This window comes from Arachis stenosperma, chromosome 1 (genome assembly GCF_014773155.1).
Source record: "Arachis stenosperma cultivar V10309 chromosome 1, arast.V10309.gnm1.PFL2, whole genome shotgun sequence".
Taxonomy (NCBI): domain Eukaryota; kingdom Viridiplantae; phylum Streptophyta; class Magnoliopsida; order Fabales; family Fabaceae; genus Arachis; species Arachis stenosperma.
The window spans coordinates 10,347,935-10,371,669 of record NC_080377.1 but is presented as its reverse complement, the minus strand read 5'-3'; the positions used below and the strand labels follow the sequence as shown (position 1 = coordinate 10,371,669).

At 37.9% G+C, this 23,735-nt stretch overlaps 2 protein-coding genes and 1 non-coding gene across 4 annotated transcripts; all 3 read left to right on the top strand.

Moving 5' to 3' along the window:
* Positions 1-126: 126 nt before the first annotated feature.
* Positions 127-1,156, top strand: LOC130939627 (uncharacterized). Of its 2 annotated transcripts, none has more exons than XM_057867720.1 (2): positions 127-713; positions 866-1,156. In XM_057867720.1, exons 1-2 carry the CDS (start codon positions 249-251, stop codon positions 1,037-1,039), a joined length of 639 nt encoding a protein of 212 aa, XP_057723703.1. In that variant the 5' UTR covers positions 127-248; the 3' UTR covers positions 1,040-1,156. The 2 variants fall into 2 exon arrangements, with proteins under 2 accessions (XP_057723703.1, XP_057723708.1); XM_057867725.1 differs by having other exon boundaries at positions 834-1,156.
* Positions 1,157-1,539: 383 nt separating this feature from the next.
* LOC130943956 (FHA domain-containing protein DDL) lies at positions 1,540-7,494 on the top strand. The gene is made up of 10 exons (XM_057872064.1): positions 1,540-2,244; positions 3,684-3,712; positions 4,448-4,514; positions 5,337-5,394; positions 5,502-5,594; positions 6,114-6,228; positions 6,341-6,388; positions 6,471-6,516; positions 6,633-6,703; positions 7,184-7,494. The coding sequence occupies exons 1-10, from the start codon at positions 1,762-1,764 to the stop codon at positions 7,221-7,223; spliced, it is 1,050 nt and encodes a 349-aa protein (XP_057728047.1). The 5' UTR covers positions 1,540-1,761; the 3' UTR covers positions 7,224-7,494.
* Positions 7,495-20,713: 13,219 nt separating this feature from the next.
* LOC130952632 (small nucleolar RNA R71) lies at positions 20,714-20,817 on the top strand. The gene has a single exon (XR_009074814.1). It is a non-coding gene; the product is annotated as a small nucleolar RNA R71 (small nucleolar RNA).
* The last annotated feature ends 2,918 nt before the right edge of the window (positions 20,818-23,735 follow it).

Here is a 23,735-nt window from a genome sequence, read left to right as displayed (position 1 = left end):
TTTAATAACACTACTATATTCTATCCAGTACAAAATAAATTATCCAATATTTAAGTATATTTTTTGTTAGGGTTTTGATTTTTTATTTTTGGTAGAAAGATATGATAAGTATATAAGAATGACATTTTGTTAGGTGAATAAGTATTTTTTTTTTTAATGAAAAAGTATTGGGTATCATGAGTCTGTCAATTTTTGACAATTTAATTAATAATTTTAAATTATTTTAATAAATTTGAATAATAAGGATTATGTTGAATAACCGTCCACAAGGTCACTGTGATGTAATCAGTATCCATCTTTCTCCTATTATCACAACATCTTCTTTCTCGCCAACAGTGCTGCTTTGCTGTCGTCGCTGCAGTGCGCTCTCGTCACAGCTGCACAACTACTATGCATCAGTGCGCGGCCGTTTTGCTCCGGCAGAAACTTTTATCGTACAGGTTGTGGTCATCTTCTTCGCCAGGTGCCGATTCGCTGCCATTGTGGTGCGTTGCCGTTTGAACCGCAATAACCAATGCGTCGCCAGTTCATTGGTACGCTGCTGTTTCGTGACGGTGAAACCTGTTATCGCGAAAACTCGTGTGTGTTTCATCACCCGATTGCCATCGAATGCATATCCTTCGACACCGCAAACAAAAATCCCGCATCTTTCGACGGCTTTGTTGATGGAACATATATTTGGAGAAGAAGGAATGAATGCATCATTCATTGATGTGGGTTATTAATGTTCTTTTAATGAAAGTATATTTTTATGCATGTGTCTTTTAATAGATGTATCTTTTGTGGATGTGTCTTTTAAATATAAGTGTCTTTTGTGAATATGTCTTGTCCAGGAAGTGTCTTCTTATGCATGTGTCTTGTACAGCAATGGCGGCACTCAGATACACTTCCGAAGATCAGTGGTTGCTCGCCGACGAAAGTGCAGGCGGCACTGACCATTGTTGACACCGGTGATGGAAACATGTCCAAGGAAGGAGGAGGGAGGTCAGGAAGGGGAAGCCGCCGGATTTGGGGGGATGAGGCTGGACTTGAAAAGTGAAAGATAGAGTTAATTATGTTTACTAGTGGTAATTAATGGTGAATTAAATTTACCGATTAGACGTGTTTTTTTTTTAAATGGGCTTTGGAGTCCCCCCAATAGAAATTGGACGGAAATCGACAGAACCTCTCTTGGTTATTTAGTAAGATTGTTTTTTAATTAAGTTTCAAAAAATTATTTTATTAAAAATAGAAATACAAAAACATTTATAAAATAAATATAAAAAGTTCTTATAACGTACACATACTTTTTTTGATAAAACATGTTGGAGAAAACGTTGAACCTATTTTTTAGACTTTTGAGACATTAAGAAAATGTTTATTTTTCTTCAAATATTTATATTTGTATTATTTATTTCGTTAATAATAATAACAAATATGTGTATTCATCTTGTTTGCATTTCTAACAAGATAAGTTAAAAATAAAAAATATAAATATCTAAAAGACCACATTTGAGTGAATAATCAATTTATTTTATTTATTACTAAAAAAATGGCCACTCAGTGTTGAAGCTGATAAACCCTAAACTGAACTTGAATCTTCCCCGCTACAAGGAAGAAGGAAGCATTCACAAATCAAAATAAATTCAAAATTAAAAAGAAAACCAGCAATGCAGTACAGTGGCAGTTTCAGTTTCAGTTTGTTAGTTAGTTAGTAAGTTAGTTAGAGTTTCTCTACTGGAACTCTCGAGATCCTCTGCGGTCACCACCACGCTCACAACCATGGGCCGTTACTCCTCTTCCACAAACCATCACCATTCTCCTTCCTCTCGCCGCCACCGGAGCCACCGAAGCATCTCTCCGCCGCCTCAGCGAGACACCAAGCACCGTTACTCAGAAAAACAGACTCGGACCAGTTCCGGTTCCCCGGATCCTCCTCCTCGATCCCGGTCTCGCTCTCGTTCTCCATCGCCGAGAACCAAGCGATTGAAGAGAGCTCAATTGGAACGTGAGAGCGAGAAGAGCCATGGCGAAAGCGGAAGAGGTAGGGGTTCCGAGAGGGAGGTGGCGGAGCGGAAGAAGGAGAAGAGGAGGGAAGCCGATGACCGCGGCGATGGAGATGCCGACGGAAGGAACGGAAGGAGGTCGAGGTCTAGGCACGAGAGGTCGCCGGAGCAAGAGCGCAATGGTCGGAACAGGCACCACCGGTCGCAGTCTCCGCCTTCCCAACATCGCCGTCACGACTCTGCAAAGCCTCGTGATGAGGTGTCCGGTGATATCCAACCCTATGTTTAATATATTGCTTCATGTTCCTGTTAATTGCTATTTTACTTAAAATCTCTTGTATGCTGTTGGAATTTGAAGAATTTGGATGTAGGTCAGGAAATGGTATTGTGTTCCTTTCTGTTATTTTCTGAGTTTATGATTGGATTCCTGTTTTGGGATTTATATTCTTTAGTGTAACCGTGCAAGTGTTATCACCACATTAGTTGGAACATAATATTAGTGTATGATTGGCTTTGATGGAAGAGATGGCATGAAATCATGAATGTTGGATTGGAACTGCAAGCATGGTGTACTAAGACGAGCGTAGATGATTTGTTGAAGCAGATTTGAAGGTTTGAGGAGTAGAGCTTGAATTAGTTGGCAAACAAAGCTTTCTGACTTTTAAGTGACTAGGAGAGTAGGAGACTTTGCTAATGCACGTGGAATTTGAATTAGGGTATGTTAATTTAAAGTGCCTTTGAACCTTAGGATCCTAGAGAGTGTTCAATGGTTAGGCAGGTGGCTTTGAGGAGATGTTTAATGCAGTATATGATTGTTAAAATAACAACAGTTTTATCCAAATCTTTGATTCTTAGGGGAATAGTTCCAGTTAGGATGTTATGAGAGATTGAGAGCTCTTATCATGTTGTCTTGTGCAATGACATGGACAATTGTATGGTATATGTTGTGTTGAAGATTGTACATGATTTAAGATGAAGTTTGTGAAGTATTGGGTTGGTGGAGGGCTGGAGGCTATAATGTTGCAGTTCAGTCATTTCAGTTGATAGATAAGTGATGATAAGCATGATAATTGTGTGAATAGTATATTCAAATTGTGAACTTTTGTTGATAAGGGTGATGGGTGAAGTCACAGTCTTAATACTTTGTTGGAAGTGACAATTGATGAACTGATGAGGTGCTAGTCATGTGGAAACATGACGGTATAGAACTATACTCTTGCGTACTGGACTACTGGGGTTTGTTTTCATTCAAAGATTAATTTATTTGTTGCGTTTTTTGTTTAAACATCTCCAATCCTTGTTTCACACTGATAGGGGAAAAGAGGAATTTATAATTATTTAACTTCTTTCTATCTTATTTCTCATTGAGTATAATGTTTAATAGTTATGTTCCTGAGGTATTCCTAGGGTGAGGTGGGAGGGTTAATCAAGTCAATATGACTGTTTGGAGATAACTTTTAGGAATCAAGCGCGAACGGTTTTTGTGTGCTGAGTTTAGCATTGAAGTGTTACTTCCAAATTCCATTGTCTTGTTTCCCCACTTGGTTCTCCAAAATTTTTAATTATTTGTTCTTCCAAACATTTGGCATTTATTTCTGCATTTATTTCCCCATTATTATGCTCTCTCCATTCCTGCTTTTTTCAGATTAAATATTCTCCAGCTTGATGCTTATTTGGACTGCTGTTTAATGCTTGCAGGTGACTAACATAAGAGGAGCTGAACAGATGTAAGCTGCTGTTCGAACTTTGAACTCTATATTGACGTGTTGCTGATCTTGGTGGTGTTCATGCTATTTGATGTTATTTTAGTTTCATTTAAGCCAAATCTTTTAATGAGAGTTCTATTCATGCGTGCTGGAGTGATGATTCTCCTTCAACCTGTGCCAAATCTAGCTTTGTAGAAATGCATTTCAGAAAGGCAGCTTTCTTGCATAGATGTAATGTACTCAAAGTTTGATAAGTTGGAGAGTTGTGGGAAGGTGGTAGCTGTTGCATACATTTATAAAATAATTGAACAACCATCTAAATCTGAAGTTATCATCCCTAGGTGGGGTGTTTTCTCCTAGTGATCACTACATTGAAATGCAGTGCAAGGGGCTGGATTGGCATTTATCAAACACTATACTTCTGGTGGCCTAGTGTCATTGATTTATCTATGTGGCATGTGGCAAGATATGACATGTTATTGTTGGTTGTTTGTAACATTTAGCATTGGATAGATAAGATTATGGATTAAAAATGTATGTTTCTTGAGTTTAGGAATTTCAGCACATTGACTTGAATAATGTTGAAAATGCCAGATTAGTGATAGGAAAATCTAAAATGACATTGGTATTTTCTTGTCTTCTGGTTTGTCCTTATATTCTCTGCTTCTCTCTCTTTCTATTTGAATGCATTGTTTTCAAATATATTGGGGATTGTTGGGGAAGCTTGTGATGCCAGGTTGATGGCTATTTTGGCAGGAATGATGAGGATGATTCTATTTCAAAAATGAAGGCTGCTGAGGAGGCGCTGGAAGAAAAAACAAAGGTAATGATGTGCTTCTTTTTTTCGTTGGGTAGGAATCTCATGCCTCTAATACTTTTGTAGTCTTGTGTATCTTCGTTGTGTCAGTGGGATAGAGTTAAGAACCCTTTAATCCAAGTTAACTTTTGGGACATTTTCTGTCCTGTATTTTGTTGTTGATCTCCAAGCTGTTGAGTCATGCTATGATTTTTGGGAGTTTTGTTTTGCAAATCTGGCGAGAATTGAGGTGATGCTGTGTTACAAATGTTCTTCCAAATGCTATCTTTTTTCCTTTTTTTCTTTTTGTTCGCCCATTTAGATTGTCTTAGAGGAGTCAAACTTAACCAACGTGTTAAGACCCTATTAGTTAGGATCAATGACTAAAAATAAAGGGGAGAAGGGTTAGTTAGGTGCGGTTAATTATTTGCAGTAAATTAGCCACTAGAGGAGCTCTCACTCTTAAGTTAATTAGTGCGGTTCTTCTAGTTCTAGGCATATTGCCAATGTTCCTATGACAGTAATACAGCCACTTTCTTTTCTTGATACCAATTCTAATGCAAGGTTGGTCAAAACCGATGGTTTAACGATCATTATAATCTGCCATAACCATTACTGTAACTTATGTTTGGGCATTCTCACTGTCTATATATAATCAAGTTGCATTGCAAAAGAAGGAAGATGATATGCGAGAGTGGGGAACCCTCAAGTCCACCCCCAAAAGCTAGTTCTTGAGAGATAGGGTCACACATTATCCGTAAATCATATTTTCTAGTTTCAAGGGAGGATAAAGAATAGGTTTTGAGTGATCCATTCTGGTTGGTTTCTGAAATCCTCTGCCTTTTGCAGCAAAAACCTTCATTTGAACTATCTGGGAAGCTTGCGGCTGAAACGAATCGATTCAGAGGTGAGAGACCCATTATTTTTCACTGTGCACTGTGATGAATATCAATTTATTTTTAAGTAGTTTTGTTATTCATTTTCAATATATGCTAAATGGTAGTGCTTGGTCAGGTGTTACTTTGTTGTTCAATGAACCACCAGAGGCTCGAAAACCTGACATTAAATGGAGGCTTTATGTTTTCAAGAATGGTGAAGTCCTCAATGGTTAGTCTGCATAACTTCTGCACTTGTTTTATATTATTCTTAATTCAATTTTCTCATGACCCTAGCCCTGCTATCCCCCCCCCCAAAAAAAATTTTAACGTGTAGAAATATGCTTTACTTATAAGAATAAGCCCTTCTTGCTTGCTTAAGACCATTAAGTATTTGCTTTTACTGACTACCCTTTTTTTTTAAGAAAAAATCATGATTACTATTACTATATATTTGTCTTTGTAATTTATTATATTAGTATCTATTATCATAGCTATTGGGATGAGCTTTTCATAATTAGACAGCTCCTCTACCTGCTTCCCTTTTTTTACTTCTACATTGTTGTATTTCTGTTCAATCTATGATTTCATTTGTACAATTTTCATAGTTTATCCAGTAATTTCTCTGAGTTTTGATCATGCTTTATCTATTCTTCTTGTGTTAAAGCAAAAATCTTCAATGATGTCTGCGAGCAGACACTTTTATCTGTTTGTACGTATTTTTACTAAACAAAATGTATGTGATTGACAGAGCCCCTTTACATTCATCGGCAAAGTTGTTACCTTTTTGGAAGAGAAAGAAGGGTTGCTGACATCCCTACAGATCATCCTTCTTGCAGCAAGCAACATGCTGTTATTCAATTCCGGTATTTCATTGTTTTATCTTTTAAGCAACCTCATGGAGTTGTTTATTTTGTTGGTGCTTTACATTTTAATCCAGATTGTGTTAATTTTTTTCCTTTCATTTTCCTTTCTTAGGCAAGTTGAAAAGGAGCAACCTGATGGCTTAATATCAAAGCAAATAAGGTAATGCATTTTTATTTTTTATTTTATTTTTCACTTTGGTTTCTGCATACCTGTAATCTAATGGGTACATGAACTGCACTAGGCCTTATGTAATGGACCTCGGAAGCACAAACAAAACTTTCGTAAATGTGAGTGGCCATTGAATGCGTTCGACAATTTCTCCTTGTGTTCTTTTTTTGTGATAGCAATTAATTAGTTAAATTAGATTTCTGTTGAATCTATCTGTTGCCCTCTGCTTCTGCAGGATAGTCCCATTGAACCACAACGTTATTATGAACTTAGGGAGAAGGACACCATTAAATTCGGTAATAGTAGGTGAGTAGCAAGTACGTTTTTTTTTTTTTTTTTTTTTTCAGTGGACAGGTTTTTATTGTTCTAAATGATGTTAAAAATGCAACATATTTTGTGGCCTTGATTAAAAATTATTAGGCAGGGCTAGGAAGGTTTCTTCTATGATTTAATATGAACGTTCAGCAAATGTTTCCGCACTTACCATTCGAAAGAAGAACTTAATTTTTATGGCTCCCTTCATATAAAAGGTTTAATCATCCAATTTTAGGAATGCCTGTTATTGATTGTGAAAGTTAAGCCTCTAGTATGGAAGTGGTTCTAGAGAGACTACAGAGGAAATGGAGGAATGTTATTGCAATAAATTTTCTGACCACCCTCACCAATCGACGATATATAATGATTTTATTTCTCATAACGCTAATGCAATTTTGAATTGCTGTTCCCTAATACTTCCTGTTATGATTGACTGAATGCTTCTCAACATATTTGTTTTGACTGTTTCAGCCGAGAATACGTATTACTACATGAGAACTCAGTTCAGTAATTGTATTAACCTCCAAATCTGCTCCATCTGAAGCAAGTAAAAGCAACATCGAACCATCAGAGTTCGTCTAAGTTATGCCCTAGATTTGTGTATTCTCACTTTTCAGAAGCTTTTAGGTCAGTTTTCTACAAGTCCCCTAGATATTAATACAAGACAGATTGGATATTTTTCTATTTCTGGGTATGGACAACATTGTATATTGCACACTTTGTACTATACACAATCATCTTGAGGCCCCAGGGCTGACATGAGAATTTTGTACCGTTGAAAACGTGACTTGCTGCTATCACTTTCTGAGTGCAAGATATCCTCATGTCTCGACCTCATTGTCATGTTACATCCATTGGCAATGTCAACATTGATTAGCCTAATAAGTTGGTTTCTACTTTTTGAATGGAAACAAAAAAATCAAAAAAGAAAAGAATAGGAAAAAATAGAAGAGGGTACTTAAGATATTTTCTTACGTAGATTTGATTTGTTCCTGGTGTTTTGGCTGAACTTGGGTTGGGAATTTTAATTAACGATAATGCTAGGGAGGCAAAAAAAAATTAGAATTTGTCTTATTTAGTATTCACTAATTGTTAATAAATGTTAAATAAGATAAGTTTTGGCTGTTTTTGGTTAATTTTTTTGTTTACCAAATATTTTCGTTTAACTTATTTCATTAGTAGTTTGCCAATGGTTTTTCATTTACTGAGTTTGGGAAGTCTCCACAGTTACATTAATTCAAGGTAGATAAAATGAGAGTGGTCCCTGTTAGTGATGTATCTTAATATATTAACTGCTAGTGGTCTTATTATATTTATTAGCGAATTAAAAGTGTACTTTTTTATTTTTATTTCAATTTCTCTAAGAATTCATTCGAATTGCATAAAATTATTAAATTTGGATATATTATTTTATTTAACTATAATTATATATTATATATCTATTGATAATTTTAAATATGTTACAGAGGAATTAAGTTCATGAATCATATCATGAACTTACGAAAGGTGGTAGAATAGAATTTGCGACGGGAGATATAGATTTCAAAGAATTAGTTTGGTTTTACGTTGGGTAAAGCTATCATCAAGGCTATATATTTATTAAGTCAAATGATAGAGGTATTAGAATAACAAAAAAATCTACATATGATCATTATTAACTTGTTTTTTGAAAGGTTTTGGAGAATAAAGGTTGCATATGTTCATGCAATTGCCGACATATATAATGTGACAACTATTATGAAAATTTAAAATGGTGTGGCTGATAAATTTTCCACATTTTTTTGTTAGTTTTGGAGGCATTTACTAAGCACATACAAAAACACGTACGGTAGTGTATATTTTTTGTTATTGACATCGTCTTTGCAGGGGACCAAGAGAAAATTTAAATTTAAAATTAAATTTGTGGAAAAAATTGTAGAGGTGTATGATTTGTCCATAAAGCGAAACAAAAAATTTCCACGCCTATACAAATCTTATAAGTCCTCAATATCTTTTATCCATAAAACGCGCTTCTCTTTGGATGTATATTTCACGCGCTTGCTTAACAGATTTTTCAATCAATCAACGCGCGAATATTTAATTTTCTTTTTTCAAAAGGATTTTGTTTCTTTTTTCCAATTTCTTCTGCGTTTCCTTGCGTTCTCTCTTCGATCTCTTTCGAGCTTTTCTCCTTTGTGTTTTACCTTCGTTTCTCTCTGCCTTACGTGCTTCAGATTTTTCGTTTCGTTTTGTGTTTGAAGATGATGGATGATTCAACTTCAGATTTTCAGGTGAACCAGAGCGAAGTACATTTTGAAACTGAATCCAATGAAGTTCTTCAGGTGTGATTTAGGTGTTTTTTTTACCAAAGATAAGAGACTCGAACCCGCAACCTCTTAATTGAGTATGGGGAGATTATGTTATTTGAGTTATAACTCGTTGGCAGGTGTGATTTAGGTTTAGTTAGTAATTGAATTTGAATCTTATTAGTAGTTTTTTGATTGTGTAGCTGAATAATATGTGAAATTTGCCTGTTATATTTTGCTGTTTGTTCTTCTTTATTTGAATTGAACCTAATGCATTAGATCTCCTTAGAATTAAAATAATTTTGTCTATTTTATATCAGATTCGGGTGTAGATCAGTAATAATTGGGTGCATTTAAGGCAAATTTGGGTACATTTTCAGTTTGTTACAGTTTATTATTTTAGTTGAATTGTTTTAGTTTCTGTTTTAATATAGTGCATTTTAGCAAACCTCTTGTCCAGTTGATGACAAGTTTGTCCCCAAGGTTGGGATGACTTTTAAAACCCTTGACGAAGCTGCAAAATTTTACAAGGATTATTCAAAGGTTGCAGGTTTTTCTACAAGAGTTCGGTGCACAAATAAGAAGGAAAACGAAATTAAGAATCAATTGATTACATGTACTAGAGAGAGAAAATGGAAATCCAAAATATCTCCCACCGAGAAGACAAATCCCTCAGCTGGTTTAAATTGTCTTGCAAGAATTTATATACACGTATTGAAGGATGTTGGTATTTGGATCATTTCGAAGGTCATGTTGCATCATTCACATCTTTGCTGTCCAGATCAAGCACAGATGCTCAAACAGCACAGGGAACTAAGCATGTCCGTGTGTCGTACAATAAAGGATAATGAGGAAGCCGGTATCAAACCTAGCAAAAATTTCCAATCATTTGTTGCAGCAGCCGGGGGTCCACCGCGAGTTAAATTTTATCGAAAAAGACGTGAGGAATTACATCAATAGAGAAGTGCGGAATGTTTAGGAACAAGAGGATGCAAAAGAATTCGAGAAATACTTATTAAGAATGAAAGAGAATAATCAAAATTTCTTTTTCGAGCTCGAACTCGAGGACGATCAGTCCATTAAACTTGCTTTTTGGGTAGATGCAAGGAGCAGAGCTGCCTGTGAGTATTTCGGAGATGTTATTTCATTTGACACCACCTACAATACAAACAGGTAATATGGTGTTCTGTTTTATGATGCTAAATTTATGTTGTTTTATGAATCTGCTGCAGAGGTGCATATTGGCATCTTTTGGGTGCATAAATTCATTATTTGGGTGCATTTTGTTGATTATAATTCTATTTTATGGTAATCTAATTCAGGTATAATCTGGTTTGTGGTTCTTTTGTCGGGGTGAATCACCACGGTCAGTCAACACTTCTTGGATGCGCTTTGATGAAAAACGAAGATATTGAATCATTCAAATGGTTATTTCAATGTTAGCTTCGCTGTATGGGAGGAAATGCTCCGAAAGGAATTCTCACCGATCAATGCGCGTCAATGAAAAGGGCTATTGAGGCTTGTATGCCCACAACAATTCACCGTTGGTGTATTTGGCACATCACGAAGAAGATTCCAAGCAAATTAAATGGGTACAATGGACATGCAGAAATTGAACAAGAAATGAGCCAAGTTGTTTGGAACTCTTATACCAAAGATTCATTTGATAAGAATTGGAATGATTCTCTCCTGAAGTATGGTCTTGTGGACAACAAGTGGCTTTCAGGTAATGTTTTTTAAAATCTGCAGCAGAGGTGCAATTTGCATGTTTTTTGGGTGCATCGTAGCCTAATTTATGAAGACCGACATATATGGGTCCGAATTTATCTGGATCACCACTTCTGGGTTGGGATGAGAAGCACACAAAGGAACGAGAGCATGCATTCATTTTTTAACAAGTTTATTACCCGGAACAGCTCGCTTATTCAATTGTCAAATAATACGATAATTACCTCGGAAGCAGGTAGCAAGCAGAGAGGGAATCGGATGCTGCAAATTTTCATACGGTGATACCGTGTGCAACAAAATCCTCCATTGAAGCTCAGTTTCAACATTTGTACACTCACCAAAAGTTTAGGGAAGTCCAAGTACAATTCAGAGGGAAGGCGAATTGCATCACAAGATTAACGGACTCCGTTCTAGGCTCTTCAGTATACGAAGTTAGAGAACAAGTTTCCAACTCAATATTCAACAAGTTTGTGGTTACTTACGACTCAGTAGCAGCCCAAGTGAAATGCCAATGCTTATTATTCGAGTCAAGAGGGATATTGTGCCGTAACGCACTAAGCGTGTTAAGCTTTGAACGAGTAACCCAAGTGTCACTGAGATATATATTGGAACGATGGAGCAAGACGGTAAAGAGGCGACACACACACATCAAGAGCAGCCACGACAAGCCACTGTTGGAGCCAAGAAGCAGAAGATTTGACGAATTGGTGTTTTGTTCGCAAAATATTTGTGAATTTGCATCAGAATCGGAGGAGCTGACTGCCATTCTGCACCGTGTGTACGATAACGTCATGGTTGAGATGGAAGAACTGAAAGCAAAAAGGAAGGGGACATGTTCGTTATCTCACGAAGATGCCAACTTGGAATCCATTAACGAGCTTCAAAGCCCTCCAAGGGTTCGAACAAGAGGACGTCCAAAAAATAGACTAGGTTCAAAGTTGGACAAACAAATTGCAAATACCTCAAAGAAGAAGAAATCGAAAGCTTTAAACGAGGTAAAAGTGATGTTCTTTAAATATGTGGTAATTGAGTTTAATTTTGTTGTTAATAGTTTTGCTAAATGTGAGTTTATAATTTTCCAGTTAAACCTCTTTGATGATGCATCAGTGGTGCGTCCAAATTCCAGTCAATATCACGGACATATTATGAATTATCAGTTCAGTGAACCAGCAGCAGGGGATAGTTTTTTGGGTGTATAGTTACAGAATATGGGTGTAAAGCTTATTTTTTTGGGTGTATTTCTGAATTTTCTTGTGTTTGACATTTTACATTTATATATTTTTAGATGCTGCTGCTTATGTTATAAATTATTGTTTTGTTTAGTTCTTATGGTTTAAGTTTTACTGTTTTAGGGTTTATGGATTAGGGTTTAGGGTTAGTTTTTAGAGTTTAGGGTTTTAGGTTTTAGGGTTTAGGATTTTATGGTTTATGGTTTAGGTTTTAGGGTTTTATAGTTTAGGGTTTTATGGTTTAGAGTTTAGGGTTTTAGGTATTTAGGGTATATATTTGGGTGTTTATGGGTTATATTTGGGTGCATATTTAGGATTTAGAGTTTAGGGTTTATGATTTTAGGGTTAGGTTTTTAGGGTTTAGGGTTTAGGGTTTAGGATTTTAGGGTTTAGTGTTTTACAGTTTTAGGTTTTAGGGTTTATGGTTTAGGATTTAGGGCATAGTTATCAAACCCGAACCGGACTGGCCGGTTTGACCGAAAAACCGATGAACCGAACCTTAGGTCGGTTTGGATTAACCATCTAACCGAATAAGCATACGAACCGGTCAAATTTGGAAAACCCGATCAAACTCGGTCTAAACTGAAAATTGAACCGGACCGGTTGACCCGCTGACATCTGCACGCGCACACTCAAATCTAAAAAATTTGGAGCATATGCCAGCGGGGCACGCGCACACTCAAATCTCAAAAATTTGGAGCATATGCCAGCGGGGTTCGAACTTGAAACATTCAAGTTATAAAAGAAGTTTGCCACCACTTGGACATGGTTATTTTCTGCCATTAATTCTATCTTTTAATAAATATATTATTAATTATTAGATATATCCTAATTAATAACTTATGTATTAATTCTTTTAGTCATACAAATTTAAGATATTTTACTTATCTTTTAGTCATATTAATTTAATTTATTTTTGTTTTATATTTAATCTTTCTTAAATTAATTACTTTTTAATTATATCATTATTAAAATAAAAATTAAACTTTGTTAAATATCTATAAATTAAGAAAAGATAAGTAAAATTTTTTTATTAATCATAACAGATTTTTGTTATTGATAATTATATGATATCTATTAATATTAATATTTTTTAACATATATTTGAATAATGTAATAGATACTAATTAATTAATGAATTAGAAAATAAGTTAATTTGATATAAAAAATAAATTTTATATAATTATTTAATTATGATCGGGTTAACCGGTTGAACCTGTGACCCACCGGTTGAACTAGTGACCCAGTGACCCAGTAACTTGGCCGGGTCGATTGCCGGTTCGGTTCTGATAACTATGATTTAGGGTTTTAGGTATTTAGGGTATATATTTGGGTGTTTATGGGTTATATTTGGGTGCATATTTAGGGTTTAGGGTTTAGGATTAGGTTTATGGTTTAGGGTTTTAGAATTTAGGGTTTAAGGTTTTAAGGTTTAGGGTTTAGGGTTTTATGTATTTAGGGTATATATTTGGGTGTATACGGGTTCTATTTCGGTGCATATATAAAATAATTGGGCGCATTAGTTGGTTTGGTTTTATTTTCCTTTATTTTCTATGTACCTGTAATTTCAGCCTTTGAATACAACACATACAGTTTATTTATGCAAACAAATTTTATAATACAAATGAATAAAAAATTCACAAAATTTACAAGTGTTCAAACTATTTTAAAACTACATAAAACTGAACCTTCAATCACTGTCACTTTCAATATCATACAAATCGACTTGACAATATGGGCTCAACAAAGCTGCAGATGGCTTCAACAATCTCATTGTTTCACTTCCCTTTATTGCTGCATCTCTGTCACGATTCGTGTCATGAAAAAGAATCTTGAAGCAAATTCAACTCTGAAGTGGTCAACCTCTGCCTACAATTTGAAAGAATATTATTTGAATTAAATCTGTTAATTCAAAAGTAATAGAGAGATATATAGTTTTAAATATAATTACCTGAGTCCAATTGTCCCACTCATACTTTTCCTTTTTAACGTTTTGGTTGAGAGAGAAGGAAGAGTAGTGAACTTGGTGATTACTGACAGTGAAATTAAGAAAGTGATGGACTAACGAGTTTGAAATGGAATTAAGAACTGATGATAGTTATTATGAGCTTGGTGGATATGGAAGAAAAGTGTACAGGGCCTATATCCCTGGCGTAGCAGATTTCTCTGCTGCATCAGTAGATGTTGTTGAAAGTGATTTGAGATGAGAAATGGTAATGTCTGGTGATGAGTTGAAGTCGATGGACTTGTTGGATTATATGAGAGTATGAGACCTATATCCCCGACGTAGCATATTTCTCTGTTTAATGACTAGTGTTATTGAGAGTGTGCAGGGCCTATATCCTTGGCGTGGCAGATTGTTCTGCTGTATGATTTGTTGTGGTTATTTCCTTCTCTGCTGCAGAAAGTGTGCGGAGCCTATATCCCTAGCGTAGTAGACTCCTGATAGCGCGAAATTGTGATCAATACTTTTCACAACTCAAATAATCCCCAGTAATGAATCCAAAAACTTGGTGTTCAATACCATGGCATAAACACAACTTCGCACAACTAACCAGCAAGTGCACTGGGTCGTCCAAGTAATAAACCTTACGCGAGTAAGGGTCGATCCCACGGAGATTGTTGGTATGAAGCAAGCTATGGTCACCTTGTAAATCTTAGTCAGGCAGACTCAAATGGGTATGGGTGATATATGAATAAAACATAAAGATAAAGATAGAGATACTTATGTATATCATTGGTGAGAGCTTCAGATAAGCGTATGAAGATGCTTTGTCCCTTCCGTCTCTCTGCTTTCCTATTGTCTTCATCCAATCCTTCTTACTCCTTTCCATGGCAAGCTTATGCAAGGGTTTCACCGTTGTCAGTGGCTACCTCCCATCCTCTCAGTGGAAATGTTCAACGCACCCTGTCACGGCACGGCTATCCATCTGTCGGTTCTCAATCAGGCCGGAATAGAATCCAGTGATTCTTTTGCGTCTGTCACTAACGCCCCGCCTGCTAGGAGTTTGAAGCACGTCACAGTCATTCAATCATTGAATCCTACTCAGAATACCACAGACAAGGTTAGACCTTCCGGATTCTCTTGAATGCCGCCATCAGTTCTTGCCTATACCACGAAGACTCTGATCCCACGGAATGGCTGGCTCGTTTGTCAGGCGAGCACTCGGTTGTCAGGCGATCAACCATGCATCGTGTATCAGGAATCCAAGAGATATTCACCCAATCTAAGGTAGAACGGAGGTGGTTGTCAGTCACACGTTCATAGGTGAGAATGATGATGAGTGTCACGGATCATCACATTCATCAAGTTGAAGAACAAGTGATATCTTGGACAAAGAACAAGCGGAATTGAATAGAAGAACAATAGTAATTGCATTAATACTCGAGGTACAGCAGAGCTCCACACCTTAATCTACGGTGTGTAGAAACTCCACCGTTGAAAATACATAAGAACAAGGTCTAGGCATGGCCGAATGGCCAGCCTCCCAAAGAGGGTTCAATCATCAAAACATGATCAAAAGATCCTAAGATTGAAAGATGAAAATACAATAGTAAAAGGTCCTACTTATAGAAAACTAGTAGCCTAAGGATGAGTAAATGACATAAAAATCCACTTCCGGGCCCACTTGGTGTGTGCTTGGGCTGAGCAATGAAGCATTTTCGTGTAGAGACTCTTCTTGGAGTTAAACGCCAGCTTTTATGCCAGTTTGGGCGTTTAACTCCCATTTTGGTGCCAGTTCCGGCGTTTAACGCTGGAATTTCTGAAGGTGACTTTGAACGCCGGTTTGGGCCATCAAATCTTGGGCAAAGTATGGACTATCATATATTGCTGGAAAGCCCAGGATGTCTACTTTCCAACGCCGTTGAGAGCGCACCAATTGGGCTTCTGTAGCTCCAGAAAATCCACTTCGAGTGCAGGGAGGTCAGAATCCAACAGCATCTGCAATCCTTTTCAGTCTCTGAATCAGATTTTTGCTCAGGTCCCTCAATTTCAGCCAAAAAATACTTGAAATCACAGAAAAATACACAAACTCATAGTGAAGTCCAGAAAAGTGAATTTTAACTAAAAACTAATAAAAATATACTAAGAACTCAACTAAAACTACTAAAAACATACTAAAAACAATGCCAAAAAGCGTACAAATTATCCGCTCATCACAACACCAAACTTAAATTGTTGCTTGTCCTCAAGCAACTGAAAATCAAATAAGATAAAAAGAAGAGAATATGCAATGAATTCCAAAAACATCTATGAAGATCAGTATTAATTAGATGAGCGGGGCTTTTAGCTTTTTGCCTCTGAACAGTTTTGGCATCTCACTCTATCCTTTGAAACTCAGAATGATTGGCTTCTTTAGGAACTCAGAATCCAGATAGTGTTATTGATTCTCCTAGTTAAGTATGATGATTCTTGAACACAGCTACTTCATGAGTCTTGGCCGTGGCCCAAAGCACTCTGTCTTCCAGTATTACCACCGGATACATACATGCCACAGACACATAATTGGGTGAACCTTTTCAGATTGTGACTCAGCTTTGCTAGAGTCCCCAATTAGAGGTGTCCAGGGTTCTTAAGCACACTCTTTTTGCCTTGGATCACAACTTTATTTCTTTCTTTTTCTTTTCTTTTTCTTTCGTTTTTTTTTTTCGCTTCTCTCTTTTTTTTTGTATTCACTGCTTTTTCTTGCTTCAAGAATCATTTTTATGATTTTTCAGATCCTCAGTAACATGTCTCCTTTTTCATCATTCTTTCAAGAGCCAACATTTATAAATCACAAATTCAAAAGATATATGCACTGTTTAAGCATACATTCAGAAAACAAAAATATTGCCACCACATCAAAATAATCAAACTGTTATAAAATTCAAAATTCATGCAATTCTTTCTTTTTTTTCAATTAAGAACATTGTTTATTTAAGAAAGGTGATGGATTCATAGGACATTCATAACTTTAAGGCATAGACACTAAGACACTAATGATCATAAGACACAAACATGGACAAACATAAAGCATAAATTTTCGAAAAACAGGAAAATAAAGAACAAGGAGATTAAAGAACGGGTCCACCTTAGTGATGGCGGCTTGTTCTTCCTCTTGAAGGTCTTATGGAGTGCTTGAGCTCCTCAATGTCTCTTCCTTGTCTTTGTTGCTCCTCTCTCATGATTCTTTGATCTTCTCTAATTTCATGGAGGAGGATGGAATGTTCTTGGTGCTCCACCCTTAGTTGTCCCATGTTGGAACTCAATTCTCCTAGGGAGGTGTTCAGTTGCTCCCAATAGTCTTGTGGAGGAAAGTGCATCCCTTGAGGCATCTCAGGGATTTCATGATGAGAGGGGTCTCTTGTTTGCTCCATCCTTTTCTTAGTGATGGGCTTGTCCTCATCAATGGGGATGTCTCCCTCTATGTCAACTCCAACTGAATAACAGAGGTGACAAATGAGATGAGGAAAGGCTAACCTTGCTAAGGTAAAGGACTTGTCCGCCACCTTATAGAGTTCTTGGGCTATAACCTCATGAACTTCCACTTCTTCTCCAATCATGATGCTATGAATCATGATGGCCCGGTCTAGAGTAACTTCGGACCGGTTGCTAGTGGGAATGATTGAGCGTTGGATAAACTCCAACCATCCTCTAGCCACGGGTTTGAGGTCATGCCTTCTCAATTGAACCGGCTTCCCTCTTGAATCTCTCTTCCATTGGGCGCCCTCTTCACAAATGTCAGTGAGGACTTGGTCCAACCTTTGATCAAAGTTGACCCTTCTAGTGTAAGGATGTTCATCTCCTTGCATCATGGGCAAGTTGAATGCTAACCTTACATTTTCCGGACTAAAATCCAAGTATTTCCCCCGAACCATAGTAAGCCAATTCTTTGGATCCGGGTTCACACTTTGATCATGGTTCTTGGTGATCCATGCATTGGCATAGAACTCTTGAACCATTAAGATTCCAACTTGTTGAATGGGGTTGGTGAGAACTTCCCAACCTCTTCTTCGGATCTCATGTTGGATCTCCGGATATTCACTCTTTTTGAGTGAAAAAGGGACCTCGGGGATCACCTTCTTCAAGGCCACAACTTCATAGAAGTGGTCTTGATGCACCCTTGAGATGAATCTCTCCATCTCCCATGACTCGGAGGTAGAAGCTTTTGCCTTCCCTTTCCTCTTTCTAGAGGTTTCTCCGGCCTTAGATGCCATAAATGGTTATGGAAAAACAAAAAGCAATGCTTTTACCACACCAAACTTAAAAGGTTTGCTCGTCCTCGAGCAAAAGAAGAAAGAAAAGAGTAGAAGAAGAAGAAATGAGGAAGAAAGGAATGGCTTTGTGTTCGGCCAAAGAGGGGGAGAAGTGGTGTTTAGGTTGTGTGAAAATGAAGGGGTGAAGAAGGGTATATATAGGGGAGGGGGGGCTCATGGTTCGGTCATGTATGGGTGGGTTTGGGAGGGAAAGTGGTTTGAATTTGAAGGGTGAGGTAGGTGTGGTTTTATGAAGGATGGATGTGAGTGGTGAAGAGAAAGATGGGATTTGATAGGTGAAGGGTTTTTGGGGAAGAGGTGTTGAGGTGATTGGTGAATGGGTGAAGAAGAGAGAGAGTGGTGGGGATCCTGTGGGGTCCACAGATCCTGTGGTGTCAAGGAAAAGTCATCCCTGCACCAAATGGCATGCAAAATCACGTTTTGAGCCAATTCTGGCGTTAAACGCCGGGCTGGTACCCATTTCTGGCGTTTAACGCCAGGTTCTTACCCTTTTCTGACGTTTAACGCCAGTCTGGTGCCCCTTTCTGGCGTTAAACGCCCAGAATGGTGCCAGACTGGGCGTTAAACGCCCACCTGCTAGCCTTACTGGCGTTTAAACGCCAGTAAGTTCTTCCTCCAGGGTGTGCTGTTTTTCTTCCTGTTTTTCATTCTGTTTTTGCTTTTTCAATTGATTTTGTGACTTCTCATGATCATCAACCTGCAAAAAACATAAAATAACAAAAGAAAATAGATAAAATATAACATTGGGTTGCCTCCCAACAAGCGCTTCTTTAATGTCAGTAGCTTGACAGAGGGCTCTCATGGAGCCTCACAAATGATCAGAGCAATGTTGGAACCTCCCAACACCAAACTTAGAGTTTGAATGTGGGGATTCAACACCAAACTTAGAGTTTGGTTGTGGCCTCCCAACACCAAACTTAGAGTTTGACTGTGGGGGCTCTGTTTGACTCTGATTTGAGAGAAGCTCTTCATGCTTCCTCTCCATGGTAACAGAGGGATATCCTTGAGCCTTAAACACAAAGGATTCTTCATTCACTTGAATGATTAGTTCACCTCCATCAACGTCAATCACAGCCTTTGCTGTGGCTAGGAAGGGTCTGCCAAGGATGATAGATTCATCCATGCAATTCCCTGTCTCTAGGACTATGAAATCAGTAGGGATGTAATGGTCTTCAATCTTCACCAAAACATCCTCTACAAGTCCATGAGCTTGTTTTCTTGAGTTGTCTGCCATCTCTAGTGAGATTCTTGCAGCTTGCACCTCAAAGATTCCTAGCTTCTCCATTACAGAGAGAGGCATGAGGTTTACACTTGACCCTAAGTCACACAGAGCCTTCTTGAAGGTCATGGTGCCTATGGTACAAGGTATGGAGAACTTCCCAGGGTCCTGCCTCTTTTGAGGTAATTTCTGCCTAGACAAGTCATCCAATTCTTTGGTGAGCAAAGGGGGTTCATCCTCCCAAGTCTCATTTCCAAATAACTTGTCATTTAGCTTCATGATTGCTCCAAGGTATTTAGCAACTTGCTCTTCAGTGACATACTCATCCTCTTCAGAGGAAGAATACTCATCAGAGCTCATGAAAGGCAGAAGTAAGTCCAATGGAATCTCTATGGTCTCATTTTGAGCCTCAGATTCCCATGGTTCCTTATTGGGGAACTCAGTGGAGGTTAGTGGACGCCCATTGAGGTCTTCCTCAGTGGCGTTCACTTCCTCTCCTTCCTCTCCAAATTCAGCCATGTTGATGGCCTTGCACTCTCCTTTTGGATTTTCTTCTGTGTTGCTTGGAAGAGTACTTGGAGGGAGTTCAGTAACTTTCTTGCTCAGCTGTCCCACTTGTGCCTCCAAATTCCTAATGGAGGATCTTGTTTCAGTCATGAAACTTTGAGTGGTTTTGATTAGATCAGAGACCATGGTTGCTAAGTCAGAGGGGTTCTGCTTAGAATTCTCTGTCTGTTGCTGAGAAGATGATGGAAAAGGCTTGCCATTGCTAAACCTGTTTCTTCCACCATTATTGTTGTTGAAACCTTGTTGAGGTCTCTCTTGATTCTTCCATGAGAAATTTGGGTGATTTCTCCATGAAGAATTATAGGTGTTTCCATAGGGTTCTCCTAGGTAATTCACCTCTTCCATTGAAGGGTTCTCAGGATCATAGGCTTCTTCTTCAGATGAAGCATCCTTAGTACTGCTTGGTGCATTTTGCATTCCAGACAGATTTTGAGAAATCAGATTGACTTGTTGAGTCAATATTTTATTCTGAGCCAGAATGGCATTCAGAGTATCAATCTCAAGAACTCCTTTCTTCTGATTTATCCCATTGTTCACAGGATTCCTTTCAGAAGTGTACATGCATTGGTTATTTGCAACCATTTCAATTAGCTCTTGAGCTTCTGTAGGCGTCTTCTTCAGATGAAGAGATCCTCCAGCAGAGCTATCCAAAGACATCTTGGATAGTTCAGAGAGACCATCATAGAAAATACCTATGATGCTCCATTCAGAAAGCATGTCAGATGGACACTTTCTGATTAATTGTTTGTATCTTTCCCAAGCTTCATAGAGGGATTCTCCATCCTTCTGTCTGAAGGTTTGGACTTCCACTCTAAGCTTACTCAATTTTTGAGGTGGAAAGAACTTTGCCAAGAAGGCATTGACTAGCTTTTCCCATGAGTCCAGGCTTTCTTTAGGTTGTGAGTCCAACCATGTCCTAGCTCTGTCTCTTACAGCAAAAGGGAATAGCATAAGTCTGTAGACCTCAGGGTCAACCCCATTAGTCTTGACAGTGTCACAGATTTGCAAGAATTCAGCTAAGAACTGATGAGGATCTTCCAATGGAAGTCCATGGAACTTGCAATTCTGTTGCATTAGAGAAACTAATTGAGGCTTAAGCTCAAAGTTGTTTGCTCCAATGGCAGGGATAGAGATGCTTCTCCCATAGAAGTCGGGAGTAGGTGTAGTAAAGTCACCCAGCACCTTCCTTGCATTGTTTGCATTGTTGTTGTTTTCGGCTGCCATGGGTTCTTCTTCCTTGAAGATTTCTGTTAGGTCCTCTACAGAGAGTTGTGCCTTAGCTTCTCTTAGCTTTCGCTTCAAGGTCCTTTCAGGTTCAGGGTCAGCTTCAACAAGAATGCCTTTGTCTTTGTTCCTGCTCATATGAAAGAGAAGAGAACAAGAAAATGTGGAATCCTCTATGTCACAGTATAGAGATTCCTTGAGGTGTCAGAGGAAAAGAAAAATAGAAGGAAGAAGGAGAATTCGAACTTAGTGAGATAGAGTTCGAATTGTGTATTGAAGAAGAGTGATACTCCATAAATAGAAGGATGTGAGAAGAGGGAAGGTGATTTTCGAAAATTAAGTAAAAGAATTTGAAAACATTTTGAAAAACATTAATTGATTTTCGAAAACCAAGAGTGGAAAAGAAATCAAGTAATTTTTTGAAAAAGATGTTGAAGTTAAAAATCAAAAAGATTTGATTGAAAACTATTTTGAAAAAGATGTGATTAAAAAGATATGATAAAAAAATTATGCTTTTAAAAAGATATGATTGAAAAGATATGATTTGAAAACAATTTTAAAAAGATTTGATTTTAAAAATTAATAACTTGGCTATCAAGAAAAGATATGATTCAAACATTAAACCTTTCTCAACAGAAAGGGCAACATACTTGAAATGTTGAATCAAATCATTAATTGATAGCAAGTATCTTTGAAAAAGGAAAGAAATTGATTTTGAAAACATTTGATTGAGAAGATGTGATTTGAAAAAGATTTGATTTTGAAAAACTTTGAAAACTTGAAAAGAAAATTGATTTGCAAACAAAATCCTCCCCCTTGTGCCATCCTGGCGTTAAACGCCCAGAATGGTGCACATTCTGGCGTTTAACGCCCAATGCACTACCTTTTTGGGCGTTAAACGCCCAACCAGGTACCCTGGCTGGCGTTTAAACGACAGTCTGCCCTTCTTCACTGGGCGTTTTGAACGCCCAGCTTTTTCTGTGTAATTCCTCTACTGCATGTTCTGAATCTTCAGTTCCCTGTACTATTGACTTGAAAATAGAACCAAGATCAAATAAACAATGCATGCAAGACACCAAACTTAAATTTAGACACTAGACTTAAACAAGAAACATAAAATCTTTTTTGGTTTTTTATGGTTTTGTAAATTTTTTGTGCTTTTTCGAAAATTATATGAAAACAGAAAATAAAGGTTTCAGAATTCTTAATTTGGATTCCAGGAATCATTGCAATGCTAGTCTAAGACTCCGGTCCAGGAATTAGACATGGCTTCACAGCCAGCCAAGCTTTCAAAGAAAGCTTCGGTCCAAAACACTAGACATGGCCAATGGCCAGCCAAGCCTTAGCAGATCATTGCTCCAATAGCAAGATTGATAGAAATCAACAAGCTCTTGTGATGATCAGCTGAAACCTCGGTCCAATAAGATTAGACATGGCTTCTCAGCCAGCCAGATTTCAGCAGATAATCATGAAACACTAGAATTCATTCTTAAGAACTCTGAAGAAAAATACATAATCTAAGCAACAAGATGAACCGTCAGTTGTCCATACACAAAACAATCCCCGGCAACGGCGCCAAAAACTTGATAGCGCGAAATTGTGATCAATACTTTTCACAACTCAAATAATCCCCGGTAATGAATCCAAAAACTTGGTGTTCAATACCATGGCATAAACACAACTTCGCACAACTAACCAGCAAGTGCACTGGGTCGTCCAAGTAATAAACCTTACGCGAGTAAGGGTCGATCCCACGGAGATTGTTGGTATGAAGCAAGCTATGGTCACCTTGTAAATCTTAGTCAGGCAGACTCAAATGGGTATGGGTGATATATGAATAAAACATAAAGATAAAGATAGAGATACTTATGTATATCATTGGTGAGAGCTTCAGATAAGCGTATGAAGATGCTTTGTCCCTTCCGTCTCTCTGCTTTCCTATTGTCTTCATCCAATCCTTCTTACTCCTTTCCATGGCAAGCTTATGCAAGGGTTTCACCGTTGTCAGTGGCTACCTCCCATCCTCTCAGTGGAAATGTTCAACGCACCCTGTCACGGCACGGCTATCCATCTGTCGGTTCTCAATCAGGCCGGAATAGAATCCAGTGATTCTTTTGCGTCTGTCACTAACGCCCCGCCTGCTAGGAGTTTGAAGCACGTCACAGTCATTCAATCATTGAATCCTACTCAGAATACCACAGATAAGGTTAGACCTTCCGGATTCTCTTGAATGCCGCCATCAGTTCTTGCCTATACCACGAAGACTCTGATCCCACGGAATGGCTGGCTCGTTTGTCAGGCGAGCACTCGGTTGTCAGGCGATCAACCATGCATCGTGTATCAGGAATCCAAGAGATATTCACCCAATCTAAGGTAGAACGGAGGTGGTTGTCAGTCACACGTTCATAGGTGAGAATGATGATGAGTGTCACGGATCATCACATTCATCAAGTTGAAGAACAAGTGATATCTTGGACAAAGAACAAGCGGAATTGAATAGAAGAACAATAGTA

Excerpts from the sequence above, each read along its gene's own strand:
- LOC130939627 (XM_057867720.1), top strand. The coding sequence starts at position 249 with ATGTTGAATAACCGTCCACAAGGTCACTGTGATGTAATCAGTATCCAT. Across the intron at positions 714-865 it reads TGAATGCATCATTCATTGAT|CAATGGCGGCACTCAGATAC; the intron begins GTGGGTTATTAA and ends TGTCTTGTACAG.
- LOC130943956 (XM_057872064.1), top strand. The coding sequence starts at position 1,762 with ATGGGCCGTTACTCCTCTTCCACAAACCATCACCATTCTCCTTCCTCT. Across the intron at positions 3,713-4,447 it reads ATAAGAGGAGCTGAACAGAT|GAATGATGAGGATGATTCTA; the intron begins GTAAGCTGCTGT and ends CTATTTTGGCAG. Across the intron at positions 6,229-6,340 it reads CATGCTGTTATTCAATTCCG|GCAAGTTGAAAAGGAGCAAC; the intron begins GTATTTCATTGT and ends TTCCTTTCTTAG.